The 22,693-nt window shown below is 41.1% G+C and overlaps 1 protein-coding gene across 3 annotated transcripts in view; it reads left to right on the top strand.

The window, feature by feature from the left end:
• Positions 1-22,693, top strand: part of TMTC1 (transmembrane O-mannosyltransferase targeting cadherins 1) — a 265,261-nt gene that overhangs the window by 203,448 nt on the left and 39,120 nt on the right. For all 3 annotated transcript variants that reach the window (XM_041735889.1, XM_041735890.1, XM_041735888.1), the window contains one exon: positions 8,578-8,721. In XM_041735889.1, coding sequence (XP_041591823.1) covers positions 8,578-8,721 — 144 coding nt within the window. The remainder of the gene's footprint in view (positions 1-8,577; positions 8,722-22,693) is intronic.

Raw genomic sequence — 22,693 nt, 5'->3', positions numbered from 1 at the left:
GGAAACCCCATGAGGGTAGAGATTTGGGTCTTTATCCACAGCCTGGAGAACAATACCAGGAACGTAGCATTTAGTGTGTGTTGATTGGGTGAATGCTACCTGTAAACATCTTTATATGGTCTTTTTTTTTTTTTAAGAATGTGAATTACCTGAAATTTTTTTAAATGGCAGCTGAGGTACAGTGTGAAAACCAAAAACTTTCCAAAGTAGATCCATAGTCACTTCTACAGAGCATATATTTAATCTGTCCCCAAACCCATCTTGCCTTTCTCCTATGTTCAGGAGTCCCTAATTTATAACTCCCCTGAGATTTTATTTAAAACTGTTTCTTAAAGCCTTCACTTCATCTACTTCTCTGGGAACTTTCCCATTAATATTTAAATACTCTCGGCGTGCCTGGGTGACTCAAGCCCTTGAGTGTCTGCCTTTTGATTTCTGCTCAGGTCATGATCTTGAGGGTTGTGCAATCAAGCCCCATGTTGGGCTCCACACTCAGCAGGGAGTCTGCTTGAGATTCTCTCTCCCTCTACCGCTGCCCCTCCCCTCCCCAATCTTACACTCTGTATCTCTCTCTATAAAGATTCATTTATTTATTTTTAGAGAGTGAGGTGGGAGATGGGTGGGAGAGAGGGCACGTGCACCAGCAGGGGGAGAGGGAAAGAGAAAGGGAATCGCAAGCAGACTCCTTGATGAGCACAGAGACCAACATGGGGCTCAATCTCACAACCCAAGATCATTACCAGAGGTGAAATCAAGGTGGATGTTCAACCAACTGAGCCACCCAGGCAATAAAATACCTTAAAAATAAATAAATAAATAGTCTCAAGTTTCTTCTTGAAACAAATATGCAAACCAGCCTGTTCATCTCCTGTTTTCCCCTTACCTGTTGGTCTCAGTGTCTTCTCCTTCATTTCCCTCTTGTTAGCCAGCCCCCTACCACCACCACCTGTGAGTGGTTTCCACTCTACCACTGACTCTTTTCTGTAGGTGCACCTGCTGCCCTCATATGGGGAACTCCAGAGGACACTGCTGACTCTCAGCAGCATTAATTTTGTTGACTGCTCCATCCTCCTTAAAGTGAATTATTTGTCAGCTTCCATGCTGCCTTGGTTTTCCCTCTGTTTCTTTAGACTCTCCTCCAAACCCTTAATGGAGGAGTTCTCAGGCTCCTCCTCTTCTCAAGCTTTGCTTTCCTCCCAGAGGATCTCTTCAGTTCCAAAAGCTTTTAGGTAGCATCTGTATGCTGATCAACTCTCAAAGCTGTCATTTCACCACATAACGTTCCTCTATCAGAGCCATCTCTCCAGCTGATTCCTGGATGTTTCCACACATTTCCCGCTGCACCGAAACTCACCTTACCACCTTCTCTCCAAAACCTGTTCCTTGACTTTATTGCCCTCCTTTCCAATTTGTGCTTAAACCAGAGTAACATGTTTTGTTTCCTGAGTTCTTTATAGTTTGCTTTCTCTCCTTTGAAACACTTTTTTCCTCTTTCTACTTATATCCCCTCCTCCCCTTTCCTTAACTCTCAACTATTACTGCCTCGCTGGTGAAGCATCATCTGGCCTGGAAACACCTTGGTGAGTACCAGTGCTCCTGCCATGGGCTCCTGCTTCTCATACTGTCCACCCCCCTCCCTCCACTTTGTCTCTTTCTGCCCTATGTGCTCTGATCACAGTGCGTTAAAGCAAATTGGTGTCCCTGTCTCTTCCTCTTCTGCCACAGGACTTACTGGAGAGCAAAGACTCCTTTCTCTTTATTGCTGTGGTCCCTTAGTGGAGGGTTTGGCACATTGTAGGTGCTTAGTAGATGTTTAAATGATTATTGAAAGAAAGACCAGATGGATATAATGCACAGAACATCACAGACCCCCTTAGAGTTAGAGGGCAACTCTGTAATGACAGCAGTATCTCTCAGTGGGAGAGCTGTCAACAGTGTGGATGGGACAGTTCTTCATTATGCAGGACTGTCTAATGCATCACAAGATGTTTAACACGCCTACTTCCTGCCATTGGTGACCACCAGTTCCTGAAGCGGATATTCAGGATATGCACCCTGTTCTCTCCCCATCCCACATGATCTTCATTGGCAGTTACTGATTAGGAATAGGGACCCCCTTTTCTGCCCACTGCCGTCTTTTCCCGAGTTGATACAACTGGAGTGCTAGTAATGCTATGAAGTATCAGTACAGTAAAGACTCCATGTGCACATGGATCTGTCACACAGGACTTTGAATCTCCTTACAACCTTGGATGTAGCTTGTAAAATTGCACGTGTCTGGAATTCCATTTGGTGTTGAGCATATCAGAAAGGCTTGGAGGAAATTGCTCTGGTGCCTGTGGGGATCGTTTGCTTTAGATGATGAAGGATTGACAGGCTTTGGAATGAGGGTTTGGCAAAGAACATTCCTACATTCTTAAAATGGAGAGAGTCGCACGTCCTTCACATCTGAGAACCCACGGCATAGGAGAGACAGATGGATACAAGATGACTTGAGTGTTCACTGGATTAGTGATGAAGAAATAATGGATGTTCTTTTGACTGATGGGATCAAGTCGAAGGCCATTGTCAGCAGTGAAGAGAATGATTTTTTTTGGAGGGTGAGAAATCCATATGAGAGGAGACCTGGCAGCTTCAGCCTGGCGTGGGTTCGTTAGGGCTGGAGGGGGAACCAAATAATACCACCCAGAGGTCCTGCAACTCACCCCAAACACAAACTGTTTATGGTGGAACAAGTATGATGACGGGTATTTTTATACCCATCATCTCATTTTCTAACATAGGCACCCATTTGTTTACACAGAAGGTCAATAGCTATTGACCTTATTATTATAGAGAAAGCAACTAAGGGGCAGACATAAATTCAAAATCTCATAGCTAGATATGTTGTTTTTTTTTTTTCTGAAAGTCCGTGGCTTCTGACTCCAAATACAGTTATATTTCTGCTCCACCAAAACAGCCCCACTATCTGCCCCAGAAACCAAAGTTCACCATAATCACCTCAAGCCTCTGAGAAAGGTTAAATAAAAAGCAGAGAAGTATTTAATTCAATGCATTTCCCAACCCTTAGAGTTAAATTGTCAGGAATCAGGAAAATTCAGCCACTTAAAATGACTCATTTCCTGAGGGCATCAGAGAACAGGGTTTACTCTAAATTGTCTTGGAAAATCAACTGGGTGGAGTCCTCCTGGATCACTGTGAGAGGTCATCCATTGTGAGAGGTCAGATAATTTAGTTGGCCCTCTTTGGAGAGTGTGTTACATTTCCCTAAATTGCATGTGAGGTTTTTTTCCCAAAGCTTTCTGAAATGGGTGGAAAGAGTATAATGCAAAAAGAAAGTGGCAAGATTACTTGCTGGGTGTTAATGGCAATTTCGAACAAGCAAAGAAGCAGAGCAATAATCAGTGTCACCTGGTACATTTTAGTGACATGATTGTTCAAATCTTATAACAGGAAAGAACCAGGCACTTAAAAAAAATACCAGAGACTAATCTGGTTGAAAATATGCTGCTGACTCCTAAAATAAAGTTTACTTTGGTTATTTTTTTAGTCCAGTGAAGTTCAGGTTTTATGGTTGAATTTTTTTCCCAGACATGTTTTTCTTTTGGATTTTTTTTTTTTAACAGGAAATAGAAAATAAACATCTGACCTTAGCATAGTTAACCTCAAATAAATTAAGGTGTGGAATGAAAATCAGACAAATAAATCAGGGTGTGTATATTCTGAAAGGAAATTACAAACTGGAGCATAGGATACAATATCGCTTGCACAATGAAATGCCGTATAAGGTACTCCAACAAAAAATTAAGAGCATCCTTCACTTTTGAACAGATGGTACAAAATTCAAAGTAAATGACTGAAAGAAAATGTAATACCACACTTTAGTCACATCCATCTCGTGTCTCTGGGTCTGCAGGTTGATCTTGAGTTAAAGTTTAAGAGCAGTAGATGAGAGAGTGTATGTACATCTTGTACACTTATTCAGTGTTGCTGGCTCTAAATAGCCTCTCTGAATGCTGTGGTTTTTGGAGATAACATGATTATTTTGTATGGTGGGTAACATATTTTTCCAGTGCATAAGAATCCCAGCAGCAAAGTGTTCTGAGTATTGAGTTTATTCTACTTCTGTCCCTGAGAATTAGTTCTTATAAGATCATAGTTGAATGGATGGGCTAAAGAAAAAAAGGAGAAATTACTCTAAATGGGAGCTCTAATTGGTAGCGGTTATTTATTTGCTGAAGGTGGAAAGACTCATGATTGTCAGGAAAAATAAATAGATTTACAGGAGCCAATTGTCTTCTTAACACAAGAACACAACTGCTTCTGAGATTTTATTTTTTTTTTTTAATAATCTATTATCTACTCAATTTCTTTCCTCAGCTGTAACATAGTACAGTAATTCTACTTAAAGAATTAGGAGGGTTAAATGAGACGATGGAAGAAAAAGTGTGACGTATCCTTAATACATCCTAGGTCACTTGGGACCCATTTTCTTTTGTTCCCACCCCCAGTGATGATCTCCTAATAACATGTTGATTTTGATTCTCAGAGCTAAGGTAACTGGGAATGGAGGGGAATAATAATATTTTTAAATAGGTGCTTTATCAGTTCTGCTTAAGGAAATGTTCCTAGATAAAAATTAAGAACCCCATATGTGCTCAACTGGAGGTGTACTTACCAAGAATACAGATTATTCAGTACTTGACCAAAATTCTCCTCAATTCATAGAACTGTATCTCTATATGTAGATTTCACTTTAATTTTTTTTTTTGGGGGGGAGACCCAAAGAGAGAGGGAGAGAGAGATTCTTAAGCAGGCTCCATGCCTGACACAGAGCCTCATGTGGGGCTTTATCTCACAAGCCTGAGATCATGACCTGAGCCAAAATCAAGAGTCCAATGCTTAATCTCAGGTGTCCCAAGATTTCATTTTTAAAGAGAAAAAATAAGCTTCCTTACACACTAGGACTACTTGGCAATACAACATATTTTCTGTGTAATAAGTTTTAAAAATTTAACTCACTGAAATAAAAAATGACAGTAATAAAGAAATGGCAAGAAACCCCCCAGCACAAACGTTGAGTAAGAGTGTGAGAAGGAAAATCCTATGGCTATTCATACTCATAAAAAAAAAAAAAAAAAAGTCTGAAAATCACCACTCCACCCTAGTTTAGTGAAGCTTTTGTTGAGACTTTTTTTTTAGATGGGGAAGGGAATAATCACTAACAGAACTTTTATAAAGTATTCCTGTAGAAGTCAAAGTCAAGATAGGGTTAATTTATTCTGACAATGGATGTAGCAACATAAACATCTCTTAAATTGTTTATTTTTCTAGTACGTAATTATCCTCCTGGAGACCTCAGTATTGAATTAGACCCAAGCTCATTCAAACACAAGTTTATTTAAAAAGCAGGGGCAGCCCGGGTGGCTTAGGGGTTTAGCGCCAGCTTCGGTCCAGGGCCTGATCCTGGAGACCCGGGATCAAGTCCCTATCTCGGGCTCCCTGCATGGAGCCTGCTTCTCCCTCTGCCTGTGTCTCTGCCTCTCTCTCTCTCTCTGTCTCTCTCATGAATAAATAAATAAAATCTTTAAAAACATAAATAAATAAAATAAAAATAAAATAAAAAGCAAACACAAAAAATAACCTCTGTCCTAGCATAGGTCTTCAGTGAACAAGAGAAGAGTAGGTCTTTTAAGAAAAAAAATTTACATTTATCTAAAACTCAAAATAAACTGTGGTATTTTTTTCCTGACCTAGTTATTGAAGAATCCTATTAATGAAATTCAGCTTTGTTTTATAAATAATGCAATACTTGCTTGTGAGTAGCTGAACCTAATCAGATACCCGGTGAGAGAGGATATTGCTAGCAGTCTGCTTACTATTACCAGGAATACACAATATCACATGTTTTTCAGGTGGGGGCTCTGAGTGGGAATAGGTTCAGTAAGCCACTCTAGATGTGAGCAATCCCCTTCCTCCCTGGGTTGGGACTCTGTCAACATACAGCCTCTTCCCCGACTGTGGCTGGCCATGAATCTTTGTCCTAAGCTTCATGCTAATGCAACTGCAGACAAGTTCTTGGAGCACAAGTCAAGGCCTCTTCCATCAGAGTGCCTCTCTCTGTCAGAGTGCTTCTTTCTATTTCTCGCTACTTCCTTTCTCACTGCTTATTTCTGGTTTTGAGAGTTAGGTGTGGACTTACATTCAGTTTCTGAATTAGAAGAGAAGAGAGAGAAAAAAAAAATTTTTAGATTCAGCGAAATGTGAAAGTCCATGACTGGGTACCTGGGTGGCTCAGGGGTTCAACGTCTGCCTTGGGCTCAGGGCATGGTTCCCGGGGTCCTGGGATCGAGTCCCACATCAGGCTCCCCACATGGAGCCTGCTTCTCCCTCTGCCTATGCCTCTGCTTCTCTCTCTCTGTGACTCTCATGAGTAAATAAATAAAATCTTTAAAAAAGAAAGAAAGTCCATGACTATTTGACAGTGGGATTGCCAGTAAGCATAAATTTGAATAAGGTGGGCTGAGAGCCAATGCCAAGGGCAGTTGCTTGAGAGTGCGGATGGGCGCTTCAAGAGGTGAGTGAGTCCATGGTGGAAGATCTTATGGAATTTAGACTGTCCTTTCCCATAGGTAGTGCTTTCACCTCAAACATTGATTTCAAGGACTCCCAAGCCTAAAGAAATAAGGAAAAGAGTTTTAAGAAGGCTGATGTCCCCAGGAAGCTTCCTATTATAGCTGCTCAACAGAGAAACAAGAATTGCTCATATCGCGTTCATTGGACATCTCTTAAATCTTTGGGAGGTCAGAGAACTTTGTTCAATGTCTCCTCCTGCACCCCCCCCCCCCCACCAAAAAAAAGGTTTCTTTAAAAGGAATTTGAGTCCTGGCTGTGATATGCTTTCTGTAACATTCTTAGACACAAGCTTCCTAGGAGACTTTTGTGGCCATGGAGTGAAGAATGAGCAGATGCAAGAGCATCTTGTTCTCATCAAAGTTCTGATATCCCTTAGTGGCATCTCAGAGAGAGAGAGAGCCAAGGTCTTGCTTCCCTTAGAACTGTGAGGCCAGGGGTTATAGGGCTACCAGGGACCTCGGGTTGTCTTTGCCTGAGTGAAGATGACCAGAGAGAAGCAAACAACAGTGCCATGTGCTGGCCCGTATGTTTTCCTTTTCCCAAGTCCTCTCATATCTCTCCCCAACATCCTCTACAGCCATTGAGAGTAATTAGAACTTTTGAGTTTGGGAGGACATAATATGCCTCTGAATAGATTCTATCCCTTGTCAGTCCTGAGGAACATCACCTGGCATGGGCATGTCTTACTGAAAATACTATTTCTCAGGAATGTTCTTTGTGTTCATTGCTGCTCTAGAAGGGACCGGGGAAGAGAGGATTCCGTAATCAAATAAACTTAGGAAACTTTGAGTTAAACAAAGATTAAAAAAAAAAAATGAGACTTGTCTTGGCAGCCTTTTAATAGGAACCTCTTCTGTCTGCAAATATAACTGATCTTAGAAGGTGCAGAACAGAGTGGGAGGGGGCAAGCATGTCATTTGATTGTCAAGAGATTTGACAAGTACACATCCTATTTTTATTTCTTGTGCATTATCTTGGCTTTTCTACAATAAGAGCCAGTTCCATGGGCTTATTTAAGCACTCTGGGTGACAGAGACGGAGTGAACCTCTTCGTCTGCTAAATATTCTGCTCTAAATATAGCGGAAACAACTAAACTATGTAGCTGTGCGGATTTGCCTTCTTTATGGTTTTGAGTTAAGGAAGTAAATTGATTCCCTTCCTTCTTTAATCAGCATAAATTTGGTTTACTGATGTATCCCCAAGCCTCCTTTACATTTGCTTTTGAACATGGGAATGCTACTTTCACTTCATTGTGCATTATTTAATTTTTTTTTTAAGTGTTTGTCAGGATTTTCATTCTGAGAACTGTATCAGGCCAGTTGGTACCAAATTACAGTAGGAGGAGGGAAAGGAGATAAAACGGAAAAAGAGAGCCAAGATGGAAAGTCATTTTAGGGATAAAGTTTATTTTTGTGGGAAGACATTGTATATTATGCTTTCTCTATAATGATGGTCCTTCTAATATCCCAATCCAAATATGTGAAGATGCCTTCACCTGAGGAACCTCCAGCATCTCGTGTACATAGTAGGCCCTGTACAGGCAGCTGCTCAGCAGTCCCACCAGCCCAGAAACTCAGAAGCAATGAGGCAATGAGAATTTTCTGTCAAAGCAGATCAAAAGTAATTATAGGCTCCAAAGGACTAAAATTTGTTTAACCCTGTTAGATTTGCATACTGTTTATTTTCATACCATGTGGGGGTTATTTACTTATACCATTAAGGGTCAAATATGTGCTTCTCAGCCATATTTATATGCCTGCAGCTGCACACATAAGATTTCACATGGACAAACCATTAAAATAAAGGAAGAACTCAGTGTTTCATTTTGGTTGTGGCATTCCCTGGGGGTTGGGGGGGGGGGGGAGCGGGGGAGAACAAGCAAATTATGCCCAGTTTACAGGTTTTTGAACAATCATGGCTGAATAGTCCTGACTTTTCAGGTTGTATCCTCGCCATGCAAGTGCCCTGAACAATCTGGGAACACTGACGAGAGACGCAGCAGAGGCAAAGATGTACTATCAGAGGGCTCTCCAGCTAAATCCTCAGCACAACCGGGCTCTGTTCAATCTCGGCAATCTCCTTAAGTAAGTAGAATGTGTACCTTTGATCAGGCGGTCTTGTAAATTTTACAAAGGAAATCCTTTCCTTCTTAATACTCATCTGGTTGTGCTACTGTCTCCTCTTCCCAGAGTGGAATAATTTAGGGTTTTCAAGCTTTGAGAGGAGGTAATAGTCCTCTGAAATAATCTATCCCTTATCATTCAAAAAGAGTATTTCCAAGAGTGTCTCTGGAAGTGTCAGTTCTGGATGTTCATAGGATGTCTATAGAGGGTTGGGGGCATAGCGAAAGGTTACATGGTCAGGTAAATTTAGGAAATGCTGAGTTAGACAAAGATAACTCCTCCTCTTGCAAGAACCTTTAATATGCTAAATGCTCTGTGAATCTTCAGGAAGGCAATATAGAATACGATATGATATTTCCCAAAGTCAATTTTTTTTGGTAAGGCATTTCCCAAGTATTCCATGAATATACTTTGGGCAAAGCACTCATCTAAGAAGAGTGGTGTGCTCTAAAGCTGTATCCAGGGATCCCTGGGTTGCTCAGTGGTTTTAGCAACTGCCTTCAGCCTAGGGCATGATCCTGGAGTCCCAGGATGGAGTCCAACATCAGGCTCCCTGCAAGGAGCCTGGTTCTCCCTCTGCCTGTGTCTCTGCCTCTCTCTCTCTTTCTCTCTCTCTCTCTGTATGTCTCATGAATAAATAAATAAAATCTTAAAAAAAAAAAGAAAGCTGCAACCAGATGACACAACTACAACTCATGACCAGCATATGTAAGCAGTAAGAAATGAAGCAAGGCCTGCCTGGACTTAGTAATGATAACTCTTGCTCTTAGGGAGACCTGCCAGGTACAATCAGTCATTGGTGTTGGCTTTTCACTCACTGCCTTGGAAGAGGTTCATAGTGTAATTAGTATCACTGAAACCTAGAACAGGGGTGCTTTTGCATCTTGCATTTTTATTAATACAATCTAAGCATATTGGTGATGGTGTTGGCATCTGTAGTTTTGGCAATAATGAAATGGTGGAAGTTACGGAATTTGCTTCTAAGCTTAAGAAAACAGTGAAAACATCCAATGTGGAAATAGGATGAACAAGATTTGAAATGAGATGGTAGTGATGTGTTTATCTCAGCTTATTAGGATGCTAACAATCTACAACACTTACTGGAGGACTCTAGGTAGCTCAGTCGGTTGAGCACCTGACTCCTGGTTTCGTCTCAGGTCATGATCTTGCTGAGCACGGAGTCGACTTGAGATCCGTACCTCCTTCCCACTGCCCTCCCCACCAAATAAATAAATAAATTCATCCATCCTTAAAAAAAATCTCCATACTTACTGAATTGGTTTCTGAGTGTCTCAACTTCTAGAGCACTCATCTGGTACCTTACAGCTAGCTAGTGGTTTGCTTTGTTCTCTTGTCCTCTCCCTAAAAGGATTGTCTTAATTGCCTGGAGTTACCATATGATGCAACTTCTTCACCTTCCTGTGTACTCCTTGAGTTTTACATGTATAGATAGATCTTAGTCCTTTCTCCTAATGTGTGTGTTAATGTGTGTTTTTATTTAATCCCATTTGGACAGAAGTATTGAAGTGCCTTAATTATAGAACAATCTAATATGGTATGATGTGAGAGGTGCCATCCTAAGTGTGAAGTTCTAGGTTTAGGGTTGGCTTTGTCCAGGTACAGGAGCACAAAATCAAGGAATACTATACAAAAGTAAGTAAATATGGGGAAAGTACGATTTAAGTGAAAGAAATAAAAGTATAAATCAGCAAAAACCAAATAAGCTGAATTTTTCAAGTTAGATAATTTTTTGTTATAATTTGATACAAATTGAGAATGATGAAAAACAACCTTAGTTGTTAAATGAAGTGGTACACCTGGTGACAGAAAAGTCCTTTTAGTACTAGTCGGCTCCTATTAAAAGTAATAACAGATCAAGAGATGTGGGGAAAATGAGTTCTAATTATTACAGATAATAGTTGCAGGTCAATGGGGTGCTTCTATTTTATTCTCTGATTTTTATGAGCTCTTTTTTTTTAATGTGAAGGTTTTGTGTGTGTGTGTGTTTTTTTTTAAGATTTTACTTATTTATTTGACAGAGAGGGAGAGAGAGACCACAAGCTGGGGGAGCAGCAGGCTCCCTGTGGAGCCAGGACCCCCATGCAGGGCTCGGGGCTTGACTTGGGGCTAGAACCCAAGACTCTGTGATCATTACCTCATCTGAAGGCAAACGCTTGACCTACTTGCTACCCAGGCACCCCCTTATGTGAAGTTCTAAAGACACATTTTTTTAAGTCATTGTTACATCTGTTTATGTCCTGCCTTAGAGGTCAAATAATTTAATGGCTGGATAAAGTCCTATCAGTGTCTTTTGGGGTACCAGAATTACATAGTACTGATTTTAAAGACCACATAAATGAGTATTTTTCCCCCAAAGAGCCAGCTTATTTTTTTTTTTAAGATTTTATTATTTTTTTCATGAGAGACACAGAGAGAGAGAGAGGCAGAGACACAAGCAGGCTCTATGCAGTGAGCCTGATGTGGGACTCGATCCCAGGTCTCCAGGATCACGCCCTGGGCTGAAGGCAGTGCTAAACCGCTGAGCCACCCAGGCTGCCCAAGAGCCAGCTTTATGGCAGTTCTTGTTAGGAAGGATGTCCTGCAGTTATGATTATCATATTGTGCTGAATGGAGCTTTACTTAAAAATGACAGCTGACAGTCCTTAAATTTCATCTTGCCAAGACCTGAACAAGAGATGCATGCCCTAACCTTCCTTTTCCACATATTATTGCCATTAACTATTATCTTGAAAAAAAAAAAAAAAACTATTATCTTGAATGTGTGAGTTATATGTGAGTTATATAGGACAAGGAATTATGTTTTGGACCATGGTAATAGCTATTTTTCACAGTAGGAGGGACTCCCGGACACTAAACATAGGATTTTTTTTCTCTCTTTGTCAGAGATTTTGTCAAAATCAACTCTTGGTGATTATCCAAACCAACAACAATGCTTTATATTTGTGTAAGCCTCTAGTTTTCTGCGTGCTTTTTTTTTTTTTTTTAATGAGGCTCTCCTAGTAACTCTTTAAGGTAGACAGGGAAGAAGAGGGAATAAGGGTCTTGAAAAGTTGAGTGCTTTGTACAAAGCCACTGTTGTTCACCTGTTGCTCCTTTGATTTGCATCAGAGAGTGGAGTGGCTGTATCCACGTATATTATTCTTACAATCCAGTGGAATAAAATCATGATAACAGCTAACATTTACATAATACTTTGCAGTTTATAGATAAGTGTTTTATTATGCATTATTTAATTCAATCTTTTTCACAAAAGGTATTCTCATCCATATCCCCATTTTACGAAGGAGAAACCAAGGCTCAGAAATCTTATGTGATATTGGCCTAGGCCCTGGCAGGCCCAGAACTGAATCCCTGCCCTTGGACTCCGTTCTGTTCACTTTCCTTTACCCATGTGCCCAAATAGCTCTTCAACCCAAAAATTACTTAATATTTAGCTATTTAATGGCATGTGGTTACCTCTTGGGAGAAAGGCCCATCATGGTTTTTTTGTTTTGTTTTTTTCTATAAGGAAACATGTTTGTTTACATTATTTCCCTCAGTAGCAGAGAGAGTTGACTCAGGAAATAGAGCTAATCCACATTTAGTTACCTCTGAGTTTCATTTCTGCTTTCCTTAATACATGTCTGCTACTAAGTAGCAATGGGTTGAAGACAAACAACAAAGATAAGGATATTTTAAATTGTTTGATCTGATCCATTTTACTATTTGTTTAAAATTTCTGCCCCTTCTGTTTTTCATGAGGCAGCTGAGTTTTTTAAATTGTGCCTCTTTTTTTTGTAATCTAGAAGTTAAAGCTCATTCTGAGAACCTAAGCATATGATCAGTCTCAAGCATTAGATTGGATCATCCTTGAGAGCAGGGTGCTGTCATTATTCCTGTTTTGTAAATGAAGAAAGCAAGCCTTGGAGAAGTAATGTGCCAGGGTCCCTCAGTGAAGAAAGAAAAGGTGTGGGAATTGAACCTACACCTGTCTGACCACACTGGACTGCCTCCTCGCGGCTCACTTCAAAAGTGGTATACAGCCTTGAGCAGCATTGCCCAACAGAAGTGTAATGAGAGCCAGAATCTGTGACTTAAAATTTTCAGATCACCATATTTCAGAACATAAAAAAGGTGGAATTAATTTTAATAATTATTTTATTCAAGTCTAATATGTCCAAAATATTATCATTTTAGCATGTAGTTACTATCAAAAATTAATTTTAAAATTGAGCATGTAAAAATATTACCAAGCCAGCAATATTTTTTAATCAATTATTTTTTTTTTATAATCAATCTTTGAAATCTAGTGTATGTTTTAAACTTACAGTCTATCTCAGACTCGTTGTATTTCAAGTGTTCAATAGCCACATGTGGTTTGTGGCTGCTGTATTGGACAGCACAGATCTTTATGAATGACCTTGACTTTGAAAGAAACGTAAGACTTTGTCCAGGCCAGAAGCTCTAAATAAAATGTGATGCTGTCAGAACAGCCCAGAAATCTTACAGCACTGAAGACAAATTTCATTTGAATTCTTGGAATTCTATGACATACAGCTTTAGACCTGATCATAGCAATAGATTTCAATGAATGTTATTCAAATATATTTGGCCTCTTTCATGACCATTTGACTGGACTTTGACGCTAATCTATTATGATTCTGTGTGGCATGTTTACAGTGTGACAGATTGATAAGGAACAGCTTTCCATGCCAGCATTCTTAATTTATATTAATTATTGTTGGCTTTGCTTAGAACCTAAAATGTAAAAGAAAATAGGCAAGATTAGCATAAACTTTTTATGGATGAAAAGAGAAGTCCCTGATGGCTCAAGAGAATATAATTGAATATTTAAATTCAGGGCATGGGAAAATAGTTTTGTGACTGCTGTGGTAAAATAGTTGCTAGTGTTTGCTACTGAAACAGAATATGAAAAGAACCTCTTAAAGAATTACGTCATACCTCCCTCGTTGCCAAAACTCCTTTCTATTCACATGATAGGATATGGGCATTATATAGGTATTACAATAAGTATTGTAATCAGAATATAGAAGAAAAGTGAAGTGGGATGTCCAATAATTGAACTATATAGAAGTTGAATTTGAAAAACAAAATATATTCTATAGTCTGATCCTTTAAAAGTTTTTTTTTTCAACATTTTACTTATTTATACATGAGAGATACAGAGAGAGAGGCAGAGACCACAGGAAGAAGGAGAAGCAGGGTCCCTGCAGAGAGCCCAATGAAGGACTCGACCCCAGGACTCAGGGATCATGGCCTGAGCCAAAGGCAGATGCTCAACCGCTGAGCCAGCCAGGCACCCTGATCCTTTAGAAAATTAAATCCTAAAAAATAAAAGAATATGGAAAGAATGGTGATCACTATCTTTGAAATAAATATAAATGTTTGAGATTAAATTTCTTTTTATCTCTGGCACTAGCTACACCACCTTTTATTTTATAAAAAGGAGTTGATACATTCAAGATAGTAGTACTCCTCTACTTTTCAACCAAAGCCTCAGAGAATCCAAAATTTTAGTCCGCTGGATAAAGAAAAGCTTTTTTTTTTTTTAAGAAAAGCTTTTTTGAGCTGCTTTCCACCACAATGGGATGTCAACTTCGGGTGGACAAGTTCTGTACTCTCCCCTCCAAGTAAACTCTTACTCCTTGCCCCCATTCCCATGGTGACCTGTTAGTATTCCAGGCATCTCCAACCTTATTTCTCTGTGGTCTCAATCCCATTACATCCCTTCCAGACATTAATCCATCACCCAGTTTCTCTGCCAGCTTCACCCCCGGACCCTCCAGTTCTGTTCTGCCTTGAGCACCCACCTACATGGCCATGCAGATCTTTTTCTTCTCTACTACCTGAATTCTGGTGTTCCCCTTTGACCTTAGTCTCTCACCTCCGCCCACCCTTCCCTTTCCCCTCTGTCATTCTTGCTGACCCTTGGATGGGATTGGGATTGTGACCTGCCACCACTAGTTCTTCTCCAACCATGCTCAGTTGTCTTTTTGCTAAGAGTTTAGTATTGACATGACTTCCATGACTGGTGATTCCTCTCCTACTCCCACATTCCTACCAACCCTGCTCTTCACCGTTGTTACAATCTCTGTTCTCTCTGGTTTTTATATTCCTGATTTATAATCCCATCTCTGATTTATCCATTCATGGATGCATGTGACATCATCTTAGACTCTTGCATACCTTAACCCTCATTTACTTACCTGACCAGGCCTGCAACTCAGGGTATCCCATTGCCTGCATTTTGCTTTTCCTAGACCAATATTCATCAACTCCTTTTCATTATCAGCCCCCACCCTCCCCCCAGGAACCTTTTTTAAGCATTTTTTCTTACTTCTTTCCCAAATAAATGCTCAAGAATAAGATTTGTTAAATAGTATTGAGCTTTGGGAGACCACAAACCATCGAGTTTTTTTTTTTTTTTTTTTTTTTTTTTTTTTTTTTTTTTTTTTTTTTATGATAGTCACACAGAGAGAGAGAGAGGCAGAGACACAGGCAGAGGGAGAAGCAGGCTCCATGCTCCGGGAGCCCGACGTGGGATTTGATCCTGGGTCTCCAGGATCGCGCCCTGGGCCAAAGGCAGGCGCTAAACCGCTGCGCCACCCAGGGATCCCAAACCATCGAGTTTTATTCTTTATATGTAATCTAATTGTATCTTCACTGCACACTTCCACTCCAAGAAGCAATTTTCATCTGTTAGGAATAGATGCTCTTGACCTTCTTCCAATCTGTCAAATGTTGGGGATGATAAATACAAATCTGGGTTGAGTAGGACCCAACAAACTCTGAAGAGCAGAGGGTTTTGAAACAAAACAGGATCGGGGGTTAAGGCTGTTAGAGATTCATCCCTTATGGTCTTTATAGTATCTCCCAAATATGTTTTCTTTTCCCAATACATGTATCCTCCTCCTTAGTGCCCATACACATACCCAGAAGATAATATCATCTCTTACTTTTCCTAAGAATAGTCAAGTCATGCAAGGTCAACTTGCGCAGCTTCCCTTCTTCCTACCACAAAATTTCCTGCATGTTCACAGACTCCCCCTTCTTTTGCTCTTCTGGGGAAGATGTGTCTTGCTTCCTTAACAAGGCCAGTGCTTACATCATGATTTTATGCATTGTTGTTGTTTTTAAGTTGAGCTATAACTGACATGGAAAAAAATGCACAAATCTGAGTTTTGACAACTCTAAATACTCTTGTAATTACCCCCAAAGCAACATGAACAATTTCCATCATGCCAGAAAGACCCTTCATGCCTCTTCCCATAATTCCCCCGCCCCGCCCCAGGCACTTGTTATTCTGATTCTTTCCACCATAAATTAGTTAGCCTGCCTTAGAACTTCATTTAAAAGTGATCACTTACCGTGCACTTTTTTGGCATCTGATATTTTTGCTCAGCATAGTGTTTTGAGTCTTATTCCTGTGGTTACATGTTACATTTCTTTTATTGCTGAGTAGTATTCCATCGTGTAAATAGACTGTAATTTGTTTATCCATTTTCCTGTGGGTGAATACTTGTTTTGTTTTGTTTTTTACAGGTTTGAGTCATTGTGAATATTCATGTTGTGACTATTCATGTCCTAGTCTTTGTAAGTTTATTTTTCTTAGGTAAATATCTAGGAATGGAATTGTGGGTAAATGTATCTTTAATGTGTTAAGAAACTGCCAAACTGTTCCTCAAAGTAATCGTACCACTTTCCCTCCCATCAACAATGATGAGGAGATCCATGTGCTTCACACCCTAACATTTGGTATTGTCAGCTTTTTTTTTTTTTTTAGACATTAGTAGGCAGTAGTATAAAATCTACATGTGTTCTTGATTCTATTTCTATCCCCTTCCCCCATCCATTATTGTGGGCTTGCTCTTAGGTCTTCAGATTTTTCCCATTCCACACATTTCTGTACACCCCAGATTCCCCTAGATAATCTGTGTCATTTCAACTATTCCTTCACGTTCTCTTAACTCCTTCTGAAATTTCTCCCATCAGATTGGTAAGAATGGTTAGTATTTGGTCCTTCTTCCTCCTCACCTGTTCATTCCCCTGATGTCTCTGAAATGAAGAATATGCCACTGTTGACCTTGTCCTGCTTTTGAAGCTCTTTATTTCATTGCCTGTATTGCAACATGTTTTTTTTCCTTCTATTTCCAACATGTATGCTTATTCCACCCTCCCTATAAATTGAGGGGCACCTGTGAATTTCGTTGATCATCCATTACATTCACAGAGTCCAGATGTCTCAGCATTTAGGACTTTCCATAATGCTGCCACTTTTGTCTGTCTTTTCCACCGCTCTCCCATGCTGTGTACACCCTGACACAGTCGCACTGATCGCTTGCCAACGAATGTAAAATACGAGCCTTCGAACTTCATTTGAGAGAGAATATTACAAAGGTTTTAAAGTAAGAACTCTTCTAGCTCATCTAAAATACGGCTTCATTTGCATTTTTTATTTTTAGAGAGGGGTAGGGTAGAGGCAGAGAGAAAGAGGGAAAGAATCTTAAGCAGGCTCCATACCCAGTGCAGAGCCCAACACAGGGCTCAGTCTCACAGCCCTGAGATCATGGCCTGAGCCGAAATTGGATGCTTAATTGACTGAGCCACCCAGGCACCCCTCGTTTGCATTTTTATCTTCCGTTCACTGTTTGTACAAAACTGGATTATCTGGGAAATGATAAGAATGTTTACCTACTTCCTCAAGATTCGGGAGTTATTTGTGTATACACAGATTGCTAATTGTTAAAATATTTTTGTAAGTATCTCTCCCCCACCAAAACTCTGTTCATTCATGCTGTGATTGCTAATGAGTTGAGCATGAGTGGGTTGCTTTAAATCCATAGTACGTTTGCAAAGAACGGTCCCTTTTCTCAATCCCCTCTCATGCTGTCACGGCGGCAGTGAACACTGGTGAGGCCAGAAGGCAGCCTGCATGAGAAACCCAGTGAGGGAGCCCAAGCTTTAAGGAACCCCTGATTCTGTTTACACTCTCTTGAAGGAATTGGAATGTTTTTTCTCTCCCTGCATAAATATTTCTGACAGGATAATCAAACGGGCCAGACTGCTTTGTCAAGTACCAGAGTGCTCAGTGTTCTCCCCTGTCCTGAAAATTATATGTGCCCTCCCCACCGCCACCATCCCTAAGCTTCATGAGTTTTCCTGGCTCCGTTTACAGTCTGGTCTCCTTAAGATCCTGTGCTGAGCTCTGACTTGGAGCAACTCTTGAGTAGAGATGTAGCTTGAAGAAGGTACAAGTCAATTAGAAGAATAAGAGAAATGAACAGGGAAGTGTTGAATTGCTGTATTGCGCACCTGAAACTGATAGAACACTTTATGTCTACTAACAGGAATTAAAATAAAAACTAAAAAAAAGGGAGAGAGAAATGAGGATAACCAGTGGAAATTTCTTCTCGCATGCAGTGTCTTACTCTAGGAGAACAAGATCAAGATAAACTTTTTATCTTAAGTCCAGTAGCTCGATTTTGCCTTGACACAACAGGCTACATTTGGAATATAACTTGTTCAGGATTGTCAGGGGGCTTTCAGATCTATTTTTAGCTCTGTGTGGGCCAGGAGGAGAAACACGAAGGGCAGAGAGAGGGATATGGATGTTCTCCACGTGAGCTCTGGCCCACACTCACCTGTAGTCTGCGGGGTGTGTGCCAGAAAGCACTGTGGGAACGTGAAGCTGGCCTTGAAGTCTTCCTTCCAGCTTCCTCTGCTCCGAGGACCCAGCCTGGTGCTTTCATGCCCCTGTCTGCTGGGCGGCATTGCAGGGCTCTCTGCCCTCAATCTTTCTGCCACTTCTCCTCCAACAAGTGACTAGCATGCCAATAACTGACACTCGCATGAAGAATTACAAAGCCCTTCCTCATGCCTCATACACTTGCCCACTCAGGGTGGTCAGAGGATGGACACCATCACTCTCCCATTAGAGACAGGGCACAAGGCAGGGAGGGGAGGGCTGTGAACAGTAAGCTCTATTGAGTGGCACCTCCAGAGCCAGCCCTTTCTGGTACCTCTGGCTATCACACTGTCCCTGTGTCTCTCCTCAGGACCAGGAGTTGTGGAAGAACTTAGTAAGTTTGCACCTCAGTTTGGCCATGTTATAGTGTGTTTTTGGGAAAACATTTTTATTTTGCGGTGCCTCCAATTACTCACTTATAAAATGGGAACTAGGGAGGCCTGGGTGGCTCAGCAGTTGAGCATCTGCCTTTGGCTCAGGTCGTGATCCTGGGGTCCTAGGATCGAGTCCAGCATCAGGCTCCCTGTGGGGAGCCTGCTTCTCCCTCTGCCTGTGTCTCTGCCTCTCTCTCTCTCTCTCTCTCTGTGACTATCATAAATAAATAAAAAAATAAATAAAAATAAAATAAAGATTTTATTTATTTATTCATGAGAGACACACAGAGAGGCAGAGACACAGGCAGAGGGAGAAGCAGGCTCCATGCACCGGGAGCCTGATGTGGGACTTGATCCCGGGTCTCCAGGATCGCGCCCTGGGCCAAAGGCAGGCGCCAAACTGCTGCACCACCCAGGGATCCCCTAAATAAAATCTTTAAAAAATAAAATAAATGGGAATGATATTAGTAACTTCTTTTCATGAGTAGTGAACACGAGAATGCATATAAGTACTTAACATAGGACCTAGCCCCCAATAAAGATAAAAATAAGTTTTAGCTACGATTAATTATTAGCCCAGGGACATAATTTCCCACTTCCAATTTGAAGCTCAGCTTCTTGGGATAAAATGAATAATGAATCAGAAGTAGATAATGCATTTTCTACCCCTGCCGTTGAACAGCTTCAGGCAATACTCAACTTCCTTGAGACTCAGTTTCCTCCTTTATAAAATAAGGCACTGGACAAGGTGATCCTGTAATCCTCTTTAGCCACAGGAATCTGTGGTTTTAACTATGACTCCAAGTTTCTAATCCCTTAACTGAAGTGGAAGAGGAAGACCAGAAAGGAATTTGAAAGTGCATTTTTCTTCAGATGAAGTAGTTGCAATGGGACAGCATTCTGTTTTTGCTGAGAAATTAGTTGGTAAGGGTTCTGATAGGAATTCCAGATGGGAATCTGACTGAAAAGTAGAGAAGGAGCAAGTTAGAGTTAGCATCATCCTATGTGCCAGACAGTCTGCTAGGCACCCTGCCTTTGTATAATTATTGCATCCTCAAAGGAACCTGGAGGGTAGTGATTCATGTGCCCATTCAACAGATCTGGCCACTGAGGCACATGGAAGTGGAACATCTAATCCAAGCCATACAGCTAATAAGGGCAGAGCTGGGATTCAGACAACAATCAGCCTGAACCTAAAACCACGGATGTGCCCATCATCACAGTGACCCTTTATCTATGGGGAGAATGAATCCTGGCTAAATCAGGCTGCTCTCAGCTGCCCTTTCCAGATACCAAACTGGGAGCATTGCTTCTATGCTTTCCTTCAGATCATGGAATAGCTGAGCATAAATATTTGCGTGAGCTTTGGAGTGATGCTGGCTTGGTACTATTTCCCTCCACTCCGACTCACCTCCATGCACTCCTGGCACAGAACTGCCCCACACATGGAGGAGCAAGGCCCTAGTGGGGCAAGCATTCTGCTGCCTGGGTTCAGGGCAGTGACCTCACTGAGCTAATGAAGACATCAGGAGTCTTTGAAAGGAGTGAAACAGGAGGGATTCAGGACAAACATTTCCTCAGCACCTACTCTGTGCCAGCTTCTGTGTGAGGTCTTTCTGTGAGCTGTGTCTTCCTCTCTGCTGCTCTGTAACTAGACAGCGTCAGAACTTTCCCAGCATTCTATTCCTCAGATTTCAGCTGGGGCGAGAAGTGTTAAAGGCAACTAAAGCTTGACCACTGATGCCACACAGGGTGGGCACCCTAACTGCCTCCCATTGTTGCTGCAGTGACCTCAGTCTGATCCTGCAGACCCACCTAGATTGGGGCAGGGTGTGAGGTGCCGGTGACACACTAACTATAGTGAGTATAGTTTTGAACTGAAAAAAAATTCATTCTTCATCAGCACATAATAGGGATCTGCCCTGCAGACAATTTTCCTGTGTGACTTCCATAAAAAGTCAAATAGCACAACTCGTGTGAACACCAGTAAACCCAATGCTGTATTTCCATAGCATTGCTCAGAGATGTGCTCAGTAAACTCGAATGTGAGCGAGGGTACACAAACTCTGATCCAATTTTCTTCTTTTTCTATATAGGAAAGAGAGTAGGGCCATAGAAAAAAATGTATGCTCTGAAAAGATCATCTGTCAGATATTTACAATTTGACTTTCACAGTTCATTTTTCAAAAATACTGGTAAAGCCTATCTGTCCCCCAAGAAGCTCCCCCCACCCCAAAAAAATCATAATCTTTTTCCTTTGTAAGATACATCATTTTGGGACCCAACAACAACAAAACATTCCAATAATGGAACCAAATTAAGGGAGCTCCCCAGCATTCCCAAGTTCACACTGTGGTTAATGGGAAATTTTACTGCTGCCAAGTGGATTGCCAAATCCATTTATTTCTGTTGCTGGCATTTCCTAAATTCTCCCCAAATGTCAATACTTTTTCAAAGCAAGCATCTGCTTTTAGTTTAAATGAATGTATCATGAGATTTTAGACAGGAATCCAGAAAGTTTCTCAAATTGACAAACTTAACAGGTCCTTAATTACTAAAAGAAAATATGGTGAAGCCTTATTTTGCTTTCGCTAAATATCTGTCATTGAGATAGAGCCAAGAAAGTGAGATGATGCAAATGTTTTTACTTAACACACAAGAAAAACAGCCCCACTGCTGTATAACCAAAGGAAGAATTCCCTGGGAAGCTACAAATGTTTAATGGCAAAATTTGCACATTATGAGCAAGATCTAATTTCTACTTAATGTTTCTCTCATGAAATCAATGATGAAGATGTTATTGGTCCCAGGAAGCCCTTCTCAGGACTTTTAGCCTTTTGAAAGTTCCTGGGGAAAATGTGAGAGAGTAGTGTAGTTTTGCTTGCAGAGTATTAGATTTTTATGTATGCTCTGATGCCCACGTGGAAGACACGGGCTCTAAGACTTGGATGCAGAGAAGAGGCATCCACAATGGAGCTTCAGGGAGACAGAAAACTGCCTCTTCCAATCACAGTCTTTCTCAGTGTCCTCTCCACCCATCCCCACTGGAGCCTCCCAGTCATCCGGCCAAATCACCTGACCACTGTGATTGTCTTTTTGGCTTTGATGGATCCGGGGAGTCTTTTTTACTTTTATCATCCTCTTACATTTAGCCTTGTCTCCAGGATCAGGTGAACAGGCAAATCCCAAACTGAACCAGGGCAAAGTTGCCCTAAAATATAGGCTGAAGACCACCCCCAACAGAATTCTCTGAGGGGCTTATTGAGAATAATGATTCCTGGGCCCTACGGAATCTGAGGAGGCCTGGAATTCCACATTTTACCAAACACCCAAGGATTCTTAAGCACTAAAATTTGAGAACTATTGATTTTTTAAAAAATTTTATTCATCTATTCATGGAGAGGCACAGAGAGAGAGAGAGGCAGAGACACAGGCAGAGGGAGAAGCAGGCTCCATGCAGGCTTCATGCATGTGGGACTCGATCCCAGGACCCCGGGATCATGACCTGAGCCAAAGGCAGACGCTCAACCACTGAGCCACCCAGATGCCCCAAGGACTATTGATCTAAAGGGAAAAGTGAAGAGAAAATATTTTAGGTCATGGAGGATCAACAATCATCAGGTGGTGCAGTCACTTGATGTTTCCTTATTTGATGGGTCAGGAAATTCAGGATGCTGAGAGGCAATAAATATTATCACCCTGGGACACTTTTACCTTTACCTACTCCTCTCATCTATCCAGCGATCCCTAATAGTTTCACCAGTGTCAGTTGAACCCCCAAAAGAAGCTCTGA

The sequence above is a fragment of the Vulpes lagopus genome, chromosome 21, assembly GCF_018345385.1.
Source record: "Vulpes lagopus strain Blue_001 chromosome 21, ASM1834538v1, whole genome shotgun sequence".
Lineage (NCBI taxonomy): Eukaryota > Metazoa > Chordata > Mammalia > Carnivora > Canidae > Vulpes > Vulpes lagopus.
Note: the sequence above shows the minus strand (reverse complement) of the source record. Positions and strands in the feature narration are given on the sequence as shown.